Source organism: Amblyomma mixtum, chromosome 5, assembly GCF_055824585.1.
Source record: "Amblyomma mixtum isolate Tamu chromosome 5, ASM5582458v1, whole genome shotgun sequence".
In the NCBI taxonomy this organism is placed as follows: Eukaryota; Metazoa; Arthropoda; class Arachnida; order Ixodida; family Ixodidae; genus Amblyomma; species Amblyomma mixtum.
In genome coordinates, this window is record NC_143016.1 from 71619 (window position 1) to 88481 (window position 16863).

Genomic DNA, 16863 nt, shown 5'->3' on the forward strand with positions numbered 1-16863 from the left:
ATGGCGCACAGCTGGCGCTCCGCCGCCGCGCTAGCGTGCTGGGGCTGCCGCTGCCGCGCGCTCTACGTCGTCTCTCTCTCTCCTCGTTGCTTTCGCAGTCCTCCAGGTTTAACCAGAGCTAAACCACTGCCAATTTTTGCGTCAATTTGCCTTCTAGCATAAAGGAAAAGGTACAGGCATAGTTTCAGGCTATGGCCTCTTCGTCATTGCTTTGCAAAGGGCAGGTGCAGCGTATTGCGAGTCCCTTCATCTTTCTCTTCGGGGATTGCGTTTGATGTCCCGCGATGTGCGATGACGTGTCACGCTAGGTGGAATAAACCACACACTTGAGTCACATTACACCCCAGTGAGTGATGCGCAGTGCCTCAGATGTCGTGGAGATATCGGAACCTGCTGACGGAGCTTTACGGCGGCCACTGAAGTCGCAAGCAACGGAGTACGAAGGCGGCGAGGGTCAGCCAAAGGAAGTTTTGATTTTGAAACAGCTCTTGGAGCAGAAAGTGATGCATTCTGGAGCAGGCGTGGGGCGCGGAAATACAACCATTTCGGCGCAACTTCGAGCGCAAATATGTAAACCTTGATTTACGTGAACTGGCATATCTCGAAATATCAGTGAGATCGAGTTTTACAACGAGAGCTGCTTACTCTGGGTTTCACTGGCGCAGTATGAGTGAGGAGTCTCCTGGGGCAAAGCTTCGCCCTGTGGAGCGCCGCGCCGCAGCCACAGGTGGCCAATTGTCGGGCCGCGCATGGGCACAGTTGTGTGTTACGCTTGCCTTCCCTTGGAATCCACTCCGTTACCCGTAAGGACCAGCGGTTATCTTGCCTTCGCATTACATGCCCTGCCCAAGCGCATTTCTTCCTCTCGATTTCGACTAGGATGGCATTAACCCGCGTTTGTTCCCTCACTTGAGGGATATTGCTGAACTGCCATTCATGACCTTTCTGTGGATTGATGGTCTTTTTTTTCACGCGACACAAAAAACTTTGCTACTGAGCTCCGACCCGGCGACTCAGTTACAACTCGTCCGACTGGCCGAAGCCGCCGCCGAGAGTCAAGACCTTTCGGCCGTCGTCTAGGCGGGTAGCCCTCTGGCTACCCTCTTTCTGTTAGACAATAAAAGTTTTCCTATCCTATCCTATCCTATTGAGGGATATTGCTGAACTGCCATTCATGACCTTTCTGTGGATTGATGGTCTTTTTTTTCACGCGACACAAAAAACTTACAGTAATCGTTGCGATCCACAGGTCACGCTGCGTACCGTGCCACTATCCAATATCTGCGCTCGCGTGCCGCAAGGCACGCCCCTTGGCGCCGCTCTGTGCCACTCACTTCCCACGATTCCGACTCGTGTGCACCGCATACGTTCCCGAATATGAAGCTGGGCGAGGACAGTCCATTTCCCAGGACGACGACGGCAAACAGAAAGAGGGGACATGAGGAAAGGAGCGAGGGCCTGCAACACATAACAAAGGTTTGCTGTCCATCTTTCTCTCTCAAACTCGTGACTCAGCTTCGTTCTTTCAAAGCTAGAACCTACGAATGTGCGATACCAGATTTTTTGGTTTCAAATCTGATAGCAACATTAAAAGCTGATTGCGAATCGGACTGAGTAATTTCAAATATAAATTCCTGTAGCCTGGACTACAACATCACGCTTTTCACAAAAGTCATAAAAAATACAGATCGATTCCACGCGCATCTTATGTTACTCGTATCAATCAGATAATCATTTATTAACGTGATGAATTCAAATATATAATCCTGTTGCGGGTCCAAGGCTCGAAAGTGAAACTACGCCAGGAAAACCACAACGCAGGTCGCGCTGCGTGAGACACAGTTGTGCGCAGGCTGGCTCCGAGGCTTTTGCTCCTGTGATCCAATTTTTCTCGTAAATGTGTAGGCATAGAAACAGTTTCAGCAAAGCGACCACACAAGTGCCCACATGCAAGCTTTGTCGGTTCCGCTGTGCTCAGAAGACCAGTTTTCACGCGTGACGCATATCTTGTCGAGTGATCGGAAATGATGGCAGCACTGACGCTTGTTCTCCGTTCATAGCTGCTCGTAGACTGTGTCATGGGCCAGTGCGTGTGTGATACAGCAGCAGCTGCACCAGCCACATGGCACTCGATGGCTGTCAACGCATTGGCTCGTATGGAATGCTTGGTATTATTGCGTGTGCGCATTTGTAGCGTGCCGGCAATCGATTCTGTGCAGAATGAGCAAGTTAACTTATGGTTTTGGTTTTATGGGGTTTAACGTCCCAAAGTGACTCAGGCTATGAGAGACGCCGTAGTGAAGGGCTCCAGAAATTTCGACCACCTGGGGTTCTTTAACGTGCACTGACATCGCACAGTACACGGGCCTCAAGAATTTCTCCTCCAAAGAAATTCTGGCGCCGCGGCCGGGATCGAACCCGCGTCTTTTGGGTCAGCAGCCGAGCACCATAACCACGGAGCCACCGCAGCGGCGCAAGTTAACTTATGGGACAGGTGCAAAATGTTGAGACTATAGTGAGCGCCTTTATAACTACACATACAAAATTTGGAAACAGTTGAGAGAGAAGCTGAAACGATTTCAGGCTACTAATATAATTCCATATAACTTTTAACACATTCAAGAAATTTGTACTTCACGCCGTTAGAATACACCAGGGCCTGAATGAAACCACTTCTTTGTAAAGCTTTTTATCACTAAAGGCGGTCAAGCACTGAAAGGTGCTTTTTAAAAATGGCAGTACCATAACTGATACCAAGAGCATAGTTTCATGCCAGTACAGTAGTGCTTGATGCCAAGCTTCACTCATAGAACACAGCACAACTGATGTTCGACACACCTGTCACAATGATCACTGTTAAAAAAAAAAATTACAGCTGTTTAATAATGTGTGAAAACTGAGTATTTCTTGAATCCATGTTCTGTGCTTTGCAGTACTCCAAGAGAAAAGCATCGGACAAAATGCAGTAGGAATAACAAAGTTTATTTGGCGCAATCGATTCCTCCTTGTGCAGGAAGAGCAAGAAAGACTAAGAGGTGGTAGCGGACGCTGCATGCAAACATGTCTACAACCTACGCTCATGCTTCCTCTTTGGCCAAGTAAAACAACCTCAGTGACAAAGAAGATAAATACAACATGTGATGTGATGTCAAGAAAATGGGTGAAAAACTGCGTTGAAATCATTTTTTTTTTGCCCTCTGAAATAGCCAGCGTCTGCGAGCTAAACAAAGCTGATGGCACTGTCTACTCAGCTCTCATACACAAGGGCAAAGGCTGCAGGCAAGCAAATGCATGGTGCCACTCATTGCAGTGTTGCTAGAGGAGATAAGTTTGCACTGCCCTCCCCCACTGTTTACCAGGTTGACCACACAGTAGAGCAAGTCCGCTGCGAAGGAGTGCTCCACGATTTCTTCGCACAAGTGACAAGCAGTAGCCTTCCGTGTCTGGTCTTTTTGTAGCAGAAGCATACAGCAAGGCTGCAAAGCAAGAATGCCACAAACTGCATTTGAAAGTCGTGAGCACAAAGGTCAGTTTTTCTTCAGTTTCGCCATCACCATGTTCAAAATTACAGCTGTACAACTGAAATCCACCATAGCCATGCATTTTCACAAGTACACTTTTGACAGAAGCAGTAGTTAAAGGCAGAGGTATATATGAAATTTCGAATATGAATCGAATGTGTTTGTATTTGGTTCGTATCTGATCCGAGAAATGGATGTTCGAGAATTTCTTATTAATCACCAGCTATCAAACACTGCGGCAACTTTCATAAATTCGACTGCGGCAAAACCACAATACCTGGGCAAATTATTGGAGGATTCAGCATAAACTTCCAGCAAAACTGTACAAAGGCATCAACTTAGCTTTCTTCAACGTCGTCGTTTATTATGCGGGCGGATCACATTCGGGCGCTGCTAGGCTTGGCGACATTCCGCAAGTGGGCTTTACCACGTACCACATATGATAACAAACCACACAATCAGAAGGACACTCTGCATATTACTACATATTACTCCGCCACTGGCAGAGTAATAAGTAATAATATGCAGAGTGATCTTCGAAATGTGTGGTTTGCTCACATATGCGACAAAAACCAGGAAAAAGCCCTCCATGCGAGCCCAGCATTGTCCTGTCATGCAGGCACTTCCGAGCTCACTGTGGGGCTACCCCCAAGTTAATCGTGAATCCCACCGAACAGATGCGGAGTGGAGAGACACAATGCGTTATCAATGCTTCTTGCCCTTCCCTACACTGCCTCCACCCTAATAACAGAAAAGTGCATTCTATCTCACAGTGGGTAATAAAAGATCCGACTGTGTCTCAACTGAACCACGGAAAAGATGCGATATCATTCTGCGCAGGAGTGTAGTCGTCAATGCTGATCCCAAATTTCTTCGAATTGAGATGAAGCGTTACGCAGCTGAAAGCGCACGTCATCAAAACTGCGCAACTGCATGGCTCTTCAGGGGTGGATATATGAGGGGGGCGGAATAAGAAAACCCCACAGAACCCCCATTCATTGAGAGAAAAATACAAAAAAACAGATGGTTGAAATACTCACCACCCCCTCCAAGAGTGACCTATAAGCCATAAATCCACTCCTGTAGCTCTCAGTCTAAAGTGGACAGGCAGATGGCACCTCCTAGCTATTTTAGCATTGGCTGTGCTGCCTGAGATTTTCAAAAACAAACTTCACAAGAGTAACTGCCATTTATGTGGTTAAAAAATGAGGCTGCATAGCAAGGAATGGCTTCTATGCATCACCTCTGTACCCGCACGTAGTGTCAGCACGGGCTCAATTCCCACAGGCTGTTGCTCGTCATTGCTCAGCAAAACGATATTCTGGCAGATGCAATGTACCATATACATAAAGACCACCAAATCTGCACGTGTGAACACCGCCACCAAGTGATACTTGGATCGTAATTAAATGCAATAACCTCTGATCATTTGACTAACACTAGGCCTAATCGGCCATCCAGTCGGAATCACGCTGAATAAAGGTGGTCTAAAGACATGCAAGCCTGAGGAGTCAATCAGCCTCCATCTTGATGCGTGTGTTGCTTGTGTTTTCACAGCGAGAGAGAAACGGTCAGCGGCCCGAAAACACACGCCGAAATATCACCGAACCGATGTGGCTCACGCATATGGCACAGAAAGTGCTCCATGAAGTCCGCATTGCGACCATCCAGTTTTTATGCGTCCATTTACCGAAAACTTCAGAGACAAATGGAATACCACATGACAGTTATAATCACGTAGGCTTCAATGAACCTTCACATTTTGAAATGGCGGCGACAACTGAGGTTATGGATCCCTGGACTGCCAGTACATGGTGCCATCGAATTCGATAGTAGTGAGTTTGGAGCAGTTTGGCACAATTTTCTCAATTTTCCCAAGGATGGTTCAGCTTATATGGTTTGGCACAGTTAGGCACAAGGAGCTGCACTATATTGAAAAACGAAAAAAAAAAAAAACCAAAGAAACTAGAGCAACAACATTTGCTTACTTATAGTTTTTTGAAATTTTTTATATACTGAACAGATATCCAATACTGAAAGGCATTTTTCCCACATACTATTCGTATTTGATTTGTATTTGAAAATTTAAATACTCGCACACCCACAATTAAATGTTTTAAACTGTCTTAGTTTATTGCCACAACTAACAGAAACAGGCAGCTAAACATGAAGCTAACTGTGACCAGGATGCCTTGATACCTAACACCACTGCTCCATTCACAGTGAGGAGAACCATGCCATTTTTTTGCCTTCGTGCACACTTGAGCTCATGGATATGAGTGGCCAAGCCAGCCCTATACCAAGATGAAGCTTGTCCCAGGCCATCCAATTCTTAAGTGTTCCCAAGTAATAAAATCCTCATTCTCGCCTGGTGCTCAAACCTAAAACCACTGAAATTTTGTAAAGAAATGGTACCAACAGCAAAGCCAACCAGTTAATAAGTTGTGTACAACTGAACATCTTCAAGCCCGAAGTGTAGCATTTCACTACTTACAGAATGAAGCTTGCTTCAGTGATCTGGTTCTGCATCTTCGAACTGCCCCATGTCCATTGGCTCTTCAACATCTTCAGCCTCCCATTCGTTGCCACCATTACCTGCCAAGGCACAATGATTGCATTTGCAGCCTGGATATTGCATAGGTGAAACTGCCTTTTACAGGCGCTATTGTTTTGCAAAATGCATAACTACAGACACATAATAGAATGAGAAATACTCAGCAAAACTTCCAAAGCTGGATTCCAGCACATCCCTAATCCATACACCATCCATGATGTTTGAGCACCATGAAAACGAAAAAAAGAAGCAAGGACAGGACCAAGTGCTATCAATTGAACATGCACGCACGCACACACACGCACACACACACACACACACACACACACCATACCATACCATACCATACCATACCATACCATACCATACCATACCATACCATACCATACCAACATAATAAGATATAGCAAAAACCATGTCCATCCTTATATCAGAGATTAGAGGTGCTTGAGTCCATGCACAGTAAACACACACATGAACTCTGTGCTGGCCTCTAATCCACTACTACGAGAATGAGCTATCCGGCCTCGGCAAATAAATTTACAAATCAGCACCCACTACACTCGATGCCACAAACAACCACAGTACACAGAACGGATGGTTCGATTGTTTTCTCTGAATTATTTGAGACATCCATGCTGCACAATAGAAATTTTATTCCCACTCACATTCTCTCTCAACCTACTGTATTTACTGGAATGTAATGTGAGAGGCGACATTACATGCTGCTCAGTAGGAAAAAATAAAACCATGAGGACTTGGTAACCGAGAACTCGACCTCCGAAAACGAGGAACAGTGAACGTTTCCGAAAAGAGAATGAATGTTGGCTAAGATGTCTACTAAAGGTAGATACTTTTTTTTGCATCTGTTTGTGGTTTCATGCTGTGTGGTTCTATTTTTCCCACTGAGCACAAAACCATGAACAGTTGCAAAAGAAAGTATCTACCTTTAGTAGACATCATGACCAACACTCTCCCTCTTTTCATCAATGTTCACTGTTCCTTGTTTTCCGGAGGACAACTTCTCGGTAACTAAGTCCTCCTTTTCGCTATCGACCTTCGAGACGATGCCATTCTTGGTGCCATTGAGACACTTGATATACAGCATTTCTTGTATGACCTAATGATCATGTCATGAGGCAGACTGTGCCAAGTGGCAGACACCCACTTAGCGATCTGCGATGCGCACGGTCCCTTGGTTCTTCCCGAGGGCATCACGGCCTCATCCTCCCAGATCCAATCGATGTTTAGTTTCCACACCCTGTCTGTCCTTCTTCACCTCAGGGGTCAGGTGCCCCTGAGCATCATACTGAGCATGTGTTGCCATCGTGAGGACTGAAGCAAGCAGTAACATTTGAAACAACCACACCACGAATGATGCCACATTTAACTCTTTCGTTACCTCGGGAAAAGGACCGTTTTTTTATGTCTTAGACAAACATTTTTTCTAGAAAAACAGTGATAGATAAAAGTATATAAAATGCATAACAATGATTGATATAGAATGCACTTTCTAATGATATTTATTTGAACACAAAATCTGGTTTTAAATGGTGTGGAAAAAATCAATAAACACGACAAAAAATAAAGAACAACAAAAGTTTTGTGTTTATATGACAATAACTTTCTAAATACATTTAGTAAAAGAAATTCTAGAGTATACAAAACAACTCGAATTCTTTCTAAAACATGGCATTAAAGTATTAAAATTATGACTTGAATAGTTTTCGAGCTAGAAATTTTTTCTTTATGCCTCTTATACCCCTGTCACACGGGCGCGTTAAAGTCCGTTAAGGTAATGTTTCTTTATATTAAAGGAGTTGCGCGAGGTGTCACACGGAAAAGTTAAAGGACGTTTCGCTAAAGCAAGCTTTATAATAAGGGAGCGCGGCGATCTCCCTCAGCGAGCTAAAGGAGCACTCCTGTTCCCAGTGAGCAACACAATATTTCTCATGGTCAGCATCAATAAACGTCTGGTATATTTAAAAACATGTTCTGCTACATTAAATAGTAATTTAGTGGTGGTTATTAGCCGTAGAGTCGTTTTGCTTTTTATGACGGTCATATACTCTCTACACAGCTACCCTGGTAGCCTCCGTGAGGCGCCATTTTCGCTTTGTGCTGTGCGTGCGCGGAGGCCGCGATCGCGCACGATCAGTATGGCCACCGCTGGACCATCTGTGCAGAGCAGGGTGGAGAAGCCTGATCGGCAGCCGCGAACAGCCTGGACTGACGAAGAAACGAGGGCCCTGATTCGTCTGTGGGAGGACAGGCTATGCGAGCTGCTAACTGAACATAATTTTTTGTCGCAAGCATGCAAACAAAACCGAAAGTGTTGGCCCCCTGGCGGCACGAGAAGAAAGCAGCTAAAGGTCGGCTCTGCGCCGTGTAGCTCCGACACCGGTACTTTAAGATAATGCTACCTTTACCGGCTCGCTCGCCTTTATAATAAAGGAGCTTTATGGCGCCTGTGTGACAGGGGTATTAAAAAGGCTCATTTGAGAGTTGCCTTGATATGATTTTTACAGTCGAACAAAAAAAATTGGAAGTCTAATGTTATGTGCCAAACGAAAGCTTGGTAATCGTGGTTTGAAAAAATACAAATTGGAATTTATTTAATTTATGAAAAAATTGGAAAAAAAAATATAAAAACGCAACAAAGTATAGCTGCGATATAGCTGCGAAATCAAAATCCGACGTTACAACATCGTCGTCCGAGTCACTGCCGCTCGGAGAATCTTGAAAATCAGCTTCAGAGGCTGAAGAATCACGTGCAGCGGGACTCTTTAGAGCGCACGAAGTGCCCGAGCTCGACGCAACGCCATCCTCACCGCGTGTTATGTCGCAATAAACCTCTGCTCCAAGGGCACTTCAAAAATGCACGACTCGCGGGGAAATAACGAACTAGGTCGAAAATAGAACTAACTGTCTGAACAAGATGCGCCCGCACAAGCGGATGGGAAAAAAGAAAGCGAAACTAACAGGCCAACGTTCCGGGATCGCTTTGCGCAGTTACAGCGTCTGAACCAAAATCCTACAATGCAACATCGTCACCAGAGACTGTGCTACTCGTAACATAGATAATAATTGCAGTCGATGCAGTAGAATTGTGCGCAGCAAGGTTTTTCCGAGCGCGCACCGTCCGCACACACGACGCCATGCCCAAAGCGTCCTTGCCATACCCTCCGCTTCAAGGCCATATCAAAAATTCGCGTATCATGGGAAAATTGCAGTCTACGCAGAAACCGAAATTGTAGTCTCTGAAGAACGAATTAGATGGCGCCACATCACCATAATGGCTATAATGAAGAGCGTCGGTTCGCTAAAACGGACCGGAAACAGGAAACTGAACGTATGGGCCAGCGTTCCGGGCTCTCGTTGTGCAGTTTGAGCTTCAAAATAATACCTGACGATACAGCATCGTCGCCAGGGTCCGTGCTAATCAATGCATCAAAAATATGTGATGTAAACGCGGCAGAATTGCGTGCAACGGGGTTTTTTCGAGCGAGCGCCATTCCCGATGTTGACGGCTTGTTCGGAGCGCCCGACGCCTCACCCCCAACTTCAAGAGCGTCTCAAAAATTGCTGCTTTTTGGCAAAACTATAAACTAAGCAGGAAATTTAAGTTCAATGTGTGAACAACAAACCGAATAACTCAGCAAGACCGCAGCGGCCGCGGTCGCGCTGCCGTAGCGCTTCGAATTTTTCGATCACCGGCGATCAAAACACAGTGGCGTGGTAACGAGAGAGTTAAAGAACAAGACACCATGATGCGAGAGGCATGGTACCCCAACGAACACAAAGAACATTCTGACTTTTTATAGATTGTGATTTGGCTTCCATGGTACTTGTGTTGTCAACATGACGTCACAAAACTGCGGAAACCGAAATTCAGTTGCAATTGCTTCAAAATGGCTGCACCGCGGCACTGCTTTAGGCAATCGAATCACAGTATTCTATTATAATGTGAGGGCAGACATTGTGGGGGCCTCACCCTACTTCGTCCTCTTTAGGGTTCGTTTCCCCGCATTGTCACTTCTAGTTACGTTAACTAAGAAGGGACAGTGCCAGCGTCACAGCAACACAAGCTCTCTTCGGCTCAGGAACTCCACATGCATTGACGTGCCGGCGTGGCGCTCTGCCAGTGGGGCAAGGCCTCTTGGTGGGAACATTCTCCCTCCAGTTCATCCCGCCCAGCCTCAGAGTTTCACCCCTGTCCTAGCGTGGGCAAATATTCGCTCATAACCTTGCTGGTGAGTCGGATGACTTCATTTTCTTAAGAGTATTTTGCTGTTAGCCGGCGTTACCATTGTTGTAGCAATATTTTTTTTTATTCGAGCTGTTTGCCATTAGGCATAATGAAAAAGGGAAAGAAAGTTATAAAAAGGGGTGTAAACAAGCCTCGCTTAAAAAGCGGCGAAAGTTCGTGATAAAGCGATTATCTTGAGTCCACTTGCGATAATCGTCTGCAATGACCCATCGCAGGCCAATCTTAGCAATAAACGCCCGTTTGTGTCAGCCAGAGTGATGTTCCTCTGTTCTCCTCAGAGCAAGCCCCGCCGTGGTCAGCGTGCACTAGGTAGCGGTCGCAATCATGGGGTGGAGTCGGCAGTTTAGAATTTTGTCAACTGCGGTTAAGCTGGGAAAACGTATTTATCCCTCTATTACAACCTCACAACATTAGACACCTTTAGCGTACCGTGCACCGTGTTACCATTACCGGTACCGGAGTACCGGGAGCCTGTGCGCAGCCAATGCCCAGCAATGTGATTTGCAAGGCGATGCGATTGTAATGCGATTTGCAATGCAAGGCGAGTTGCGCAGCATGCGCACATCGCCTTGACGGCACCAGATAGTGCCATGTACCCGGCTGCTGCACGTGTGTCTGCAGCATCAGGACCAATCAGCGTGTGTTCAGCAGTGGTGGGCGGGCTCACGGTACTCTGGTAACGGTAACACGGTATGCTAAAGGTGCCTATTAAGAGACAAAAATTTAGAAAAAAAACTTTTGTTACATTTGAGTGAATATGCCGGCTCCTTCTACAGAAGACATAGCAATGGCATCCCCTAAGCAACAGAGGTAAAAAAATTTCACTGGTAGATCTTCATGATTGACGGTTCAAGTGGCACCATAGAAATACATAATCTGCTTTTGCACATGGCCGCTCTGCGTATATGTGCCTCTCCTCTTTGAGATCCACTGATTGAAAACAAATGACCGGCTTCTACTGCACATGCGCAGTTCATGTTAGCAACAGGAGGAAGCGACAGACAGCAGCGACAGCCAATCACCCAGTTGCCACTTCGCAAGCAGAGTTGGAGTCTTGCGGAGCCAGACCATGCATCCATCACTCAAGTGCGTTTGTTTTTAACGAGTTTCCTGGGTTTCCTCAGAAAGCTTCAAATCTTGTGAAAAAGGCAGATTTGTGTTCTTTTGCTGTAAGTGAGCAATTTTGTACACGAAACATTAAGCGTTCCATCACGTATAGATGCGTTTGCATTTCTGTAGTCTGTTGTACTGAGCCATTATTTAACTTTATTTTTTTTGCTTCTGTCTGTAAGCTTGCAAGCTTGCAACCTTGAAAGATTACTAGCTTGCTGGCACAAGTTTGATATTAGTTGGCTGAGCCAATATCCCGTCAAATTCAAAGCCACTGCAAGTGTGGTTTTTAAAGAGGAATGGTTCGATCAAACTCATAACCTACAGTGCTGCCTGTAAAAATGAAAACTCAACCCGTCAGGGGTCAACACAAGTTATTTATAAAATGCTCATCCCAGAACAATCTCATTTAGAAAGACCAAAAATACCATTCTTGCTGCTGCAGTTCAACGGCAGGTTACAACCCTTATTTTTAATCCATGGACATGTAAACACAACGATCTCATACAAGAGTATTCACACATCATGGTGGCAACAGTGCAAAAGACTGACCAAGATGATGAAGAAAGACACGCAAGTGCGCTATCTCAGCCTCGGCTTATTGCAGCCACCACCATAATGCAGACTTGCCAGCTTGCTGACCTAGCTCCTATATTACATCAGTTCATTCGCATGTGCATGCTGACAAAACTTAAAAGCTACCCACGCATGCAAATGCCATGAAAAAAGCTAACTCAAAGCACGATTACATTAATAAAATAAAAAGTACCTTCATGAGCCTCAAGCCGGTGGCAGCCACGTTGCTGCTCGGCTGCTCGGACATCATACTCGCCACCTTCATCTTCTTCATCAGCATCATCATAACAGCCATCATCTGTGAAAGAAGGCAGCATAACACAGTGAACTCCTCCATCACAAGGTGACAAAGGATTCACCGTCAGAGTCGCCGGCTTGCGCAGGATCAGGATGCAAGGCTTGGCACTCAGTCATAGCCCGGTACATTGCTTCCACTGCGATGAACGACAAAGAACCATTAAGCCTTATTGCTACCTTATCACCTACCTATCATCTATCTGTAGAATTTGGCGGCTTCGTTTACTTACAAGAGTTGAGATTACCACTGAAATGAATATACCAACAGCAGAGAATGTTCAGTGTACAAAGTGTGCTTCTAGCAAACGCAGGTTCAACACGAAGTGCCGGAAATTACCAATCAAAGGACAACAAATGAAGCCAATAATCACAGATGGCTCAGTGGCACAGTCATAAGCATTGGTCAAACATGATGATGTCCAATTCCCAAAGCACAAACATGATGATGCCCAATTCTGTGTAAAAACAGAGCCATGCTTGAATGAGCATATTTTCAATACCAGTAAGTAAAATGTCACACACCTTTCAAATGTTGTCAGCTATTTCCTCTCACAAAAACATAATTCTCATTACTTTGGCTGCAGTTGTTTGGTATGCAGAAACTGTAGCCAGAATCTACTGTGACTACTTAGACACACATTCAGCCTCCAATACACTGCATGCATGTCAACCCACATATTCATGAAAATAAAAGTAAGCTCAAGCACCACAAACTTCTGATGAACTACACAGCCTTTCAGAGGGGCTTAGAGGATTAGAGAAATATGCTTTCTGAACAACTTTCTCCTCAAAAGTTTCAACTTAGTACTTCGTCCCTACTGAAGGTCATGATAAAAAAATATTGCGGAAGCTGTACAGGGAATGCAAAGATAGCAACCAATCTTGATTTTTGTGTGCAAGTGCTCAGCAGCCAACACACTTTACTGTACACACACTTTATGATGAATGACACACTTTTACAGGGTACAGAATAGCTGTGTCAAATTGAACTTCACACAACAATGTTACAGCTAGCAATACCATTCTCCAAGCTTCAAAAAGTCCTTTTCAACAAGTGCTCCATTAGCGGCCCCAGCTTATTAGATGATGCTGCCTTCTGTGTAGTTGAATGGTTTAAATATCGTTATGGGGATATTACGGTATTACCGTTACGGTAAGTCTATATTGGCGGCTGCTCTGAGATGGCCAGCACTCAAGGGCCCAGCTACCCACTGTCAACGTCGTCGTTGTCCAGCGCACCGCCACTTCTTCGTTCACGATTCGTTCACTTATTCAGTAACCAGTTCCCCGGTAACACTATCCCCCTCGGCTGAAGGCAACATCCCGGTGCGTGTTGGGCGTGCGATGTCGAGGGTGGGTGACAGGGCTTGAGGCGAGCCACATGAACGACTTCGGATGTCAGTGGAGCGGACAGGGACTTTTACAACAAGATGAGACACTTGATGCCAGACTAAATAATGTATAGTGAAACCTGAATTTAATGAACATGAATATTATGAACTCTTGAATATATCAACTCTCTGTAAATATTTTTAACAAACACATGGTAGTATTCTTATTTTGTATATTGAATGCTTCGCCATAAAAAGTACAAATCAAACCGCCGAGCGCCAAGCTGTGTCAGCATGGATGGCAGGCAGCACTTTGCCTCACTACATAAGTGACTGGTGGTGTGGCGATGCGCAATGGTTCACGCTTTATCCCGTACTATCGCGCACTTGCCAACAGAACAACCTTTTCAGGACCCCTGGCAAAACCAGTTTTCTGGGCTGTGCCGGGAACGTGGGGGAGCTTAGTGCCCAACTCTTTCCTGTACTACGAGCACAGCCCAGCACACAATTAGGCGGCGCCCATGGACCTCTTTTTGAAAAAATCTATATCTCTCACACCCGTTGATAATGCCCCGGAATCAGCGGCATGGGCGGTTGTAGCTTTCCAGAAGCCATCCTGTGCTCACGTAGACAGTTGAGCAGGTGGTGAAAATGGTGATAGCTTTCATCCTGACATACCGTTTTTCATACGACACTGCTATAATATGGGGACGCCAACCTAACTGACATTGCACGGAGGCTGCACCCACCAGACAGGACGGCTTTTTGCTAGCAAGGCATCAAGCGTTAGCGCACTAACAGTGCTTTCGTTTGCAGCAATTAAATTAACAATGTCTCTCTATTCTCGGAATGATACCAACAGTTCACTTCCTTTCTTTTTTCTTCAATGTGTGTGTCACCATGTTCATCACAAGATCAAGACATTCACCATATTCATAAGACACACTCCTACTAATGGGTGTATTACGGAGTTCCAGATCAACATGGTTAGGCAGGACAAGAAAGTGCTAGTGAAAGCTCCTCTTTAAGGGGCAGTACACCAGCGTCACGAATGCTTTGTGGAGTTTAGAGCCAGTCATACAATGACCATACGTGGTGGTCAGAAAGGCAGCGCTCCCCACCAGCCTCTCGTCTCATCTCTTAGAGTTCCAGTTAGCCCAGGATTAGCCCTACCGTTTTTTTTAGGAGATGGAGGGGGGGGGGGGGGGGGGGGGGGACTTCAGATGCATGCAATTTACACACAATGAACAACCAAGGCCACTCACAATGTGTCTTGTCCTCTGGCACAAAGCGAATCTCCGAGGCTGGCTGCTCGTCGTCTTCTCCATTCTCGTTGGGCTCTAAACAGCAATAAGAAGGGGTAAGCGGTGGCGAAGACACAGGAGGGTGACACTCACCTTCTTCACCGAGGTCACCATCGATCATCAGGTAGAGACATTCCTCAGGAAATGCACGCAGGTCCCGAGACAGCGCGTGCAGTGCCACTGATGGGTACTCCAGGGAGAAGCCCGCACTGTCTTGGCCAACCCACGAGACACGGCTGCACATACGTAATTAGTGCAACATGATATAGATATATATGATTTATTTTACAAATGTACAATAGACTGAACAAACTAAACTGAAGTATGCAAAATGAGGCTTTCTTTAGCCCAAAATAAGACAATTACCCAGGCTAGTGCAATACACAGCTCTACGTCTATAATGAAAACAACATCACTGAGGATTTAGTGTAAGAAATAGCCATTGACTACTACTGCCTTGATGATAGGTGCTGGAGGTCCTATTAAAACTGTGTTCCTTTATGCTGAACAAATTAATCCAATAAAGAGTGCTTGATGGCTTCATATCATTTATCATAAATAAAAGGACGGCAAAATGTGGAGGGAGGAAGGAAAGGGGGGGAGGGGGGGAGGGAAAGGGGAGAGAGACCTTAACTTTATTCACACCCAAAAGACCAAAGTGACTGAGCATATGAGTGTTGGAATACCGCTGCCGTCAAACACCGTGCCTGCGGCATAGGCTGTAGGCTGCCCTGGTAAAGGAACATTTCCCTGATCCACTGTAATTCGTTTCTATTATTTTTTTTTTTGACAATTGCACATGACGTTTAGAGCTTCTACAAAAAAAAAAAAAAGCTTTCGAACTACACCGTGACTATACTTAATGAATTAAATGAGTCACACACGCTTACGAACCTTTCGGCGATGTAGAGGGTTCCCTTGCCAAGGCCCCTAGTTTGGATGAAAGCGGCCGTCGCATCCTCACGATGACGGATGCCTTCGTCTGGTGGCGGGAAGCTGGTCAGGATTACCATGTTGTAGCACGCAGATCTGCGGAAACAAAACGAGAGACGCGCTCGACAACACTCCACGCAGAAGCTATTCGGCCGCGCCCGAGAGTCGACGAGCGACTCGGCTTGGGCCTATTTTCACGTCCTTCCGAGTGCTAAATTATTAATAAAGGGCATCTAGCTATTAATGCCAACGGGTTGGTGTCGAGCACATACTTACATTGTTTACATCAAGCAAAAACAATCTGCTCCTATTCAGTTGCGCGAGACAACGAGCAAGGCCTGCCGCGGTTGTATTTAGACCGCTAAGCCGTCACGCAGCATCACACTACCAAAGCAAAGACAATGCAGTCACGCACGTACCGCTACGGCTGTTATTACGTTCACGGCGGGGCAGAAACTCGAACACGCTTGCGGAGTCAGGTGCCCGACGACGGCACACACGCACACACTTCGCCGAGAATCGTGCCGCGTGCGTGCGCCCTTTCGCGGTTTCCAGTGTTGCTTGTTGAGACGCACGGGCGTTTCCAGCGTTTGACTGGTTTGACGAAAGGAGTTAAAACCATGAAACGATTGGACGGCGACGGCGCGCCGTCATGCAAAATATTCGATCAGAGCGCGGGAAGGATAGGCGCCCCTGCACGACTACGAGCACGTCTCAAGTAACGTCGGCTTATGTAATGCGGCAGCATGCATTTTTGGAGTCTTCGTACTGCAACAGACGTAGTAAGGAACAAGAGAAGTTTCAAAAATTATTTGTTCTCTATTGCAGGTTTGCGCTTAAACTTCATATGGAGAAGGTATTTTACATTCTTCTTTAATGCACATGGCGTCGACATCATTTGCCAGGTTCATGAGGAAGATAAAAAAAAAAACCCAAAAGGAAAACAAAGTTGCGGCCGGTCGCAGAA

At 45.8% G+C, this 16863-nt stretch overlaps 1 protein-coding gene across 2 annotated transcripts; it reads right to left on the reverse strand.

Annotated features, from left to right (window-relative positions):
- Window positions 1–2961: 2961 nt before the first annotated feature.
- icln (chloride nucleotide-sensitive channel icln) lies at window positions 2962–16650 on the reverse strand. Of its 2 annotated transcripts, none has more exons than XM_089542875.1 (8): window positions 16316–16650; window positions 15858–15992; window positions 15057–15199; window positions 14925–14999; window positions 12391–12465; window positions 12225–12329; window positions 6016–6116; window positions 2962–3476 (listed from the first exon to the last, which is right to left on the reverse strand). In XM_089542875.1, the coding sequence occupies exons 2-7, from the start codon at window positions 15974–15976 to the stop codon at window positions 6031–6033; spliced, it is 603 nt and encodes a 200-aa protein (XP_089399001.1). In that variant the 5' UTR covers window positions 15977–15992; window positions 16316–16650; the 3' UTR covers window positions 2962–3476; window positions 6016–6030. The 2 variants fall into 2 exon arrangements, with proteins under 2 accessions (XP_089399001.1, XP_089399002.1); XM_089542876.1 differs by lacking the exon at window positions 16316–16650 and adding an exon at window positions 16173–16311.
- Window positions 16651–16863: the final 213 nt, after the last annotated feature.

Coding starts and splice junctions, on each gene's coding strand:
- icln (XM_089542875.1), bottom strand. CDS start 15,976: ATGGTAATCCTGACCAGCTTCCCGCCACCAGACGAAGGCATCCGTCAT. Junction 15,200..15,857: donor ACCCTCTACATCGCCGAAAG/GTTCGTAAGCGT, acceptor ACGTATGTGCAG/CCGTGTCTCGTGGGTTGGCC. Junction 12,330..12,390: donor GCAAGCCGGCGACTCTGACG/GTGAATCCTTTG, acceptor CTTCTTTCACAG/ATGATGGCTGTTATGATGAT.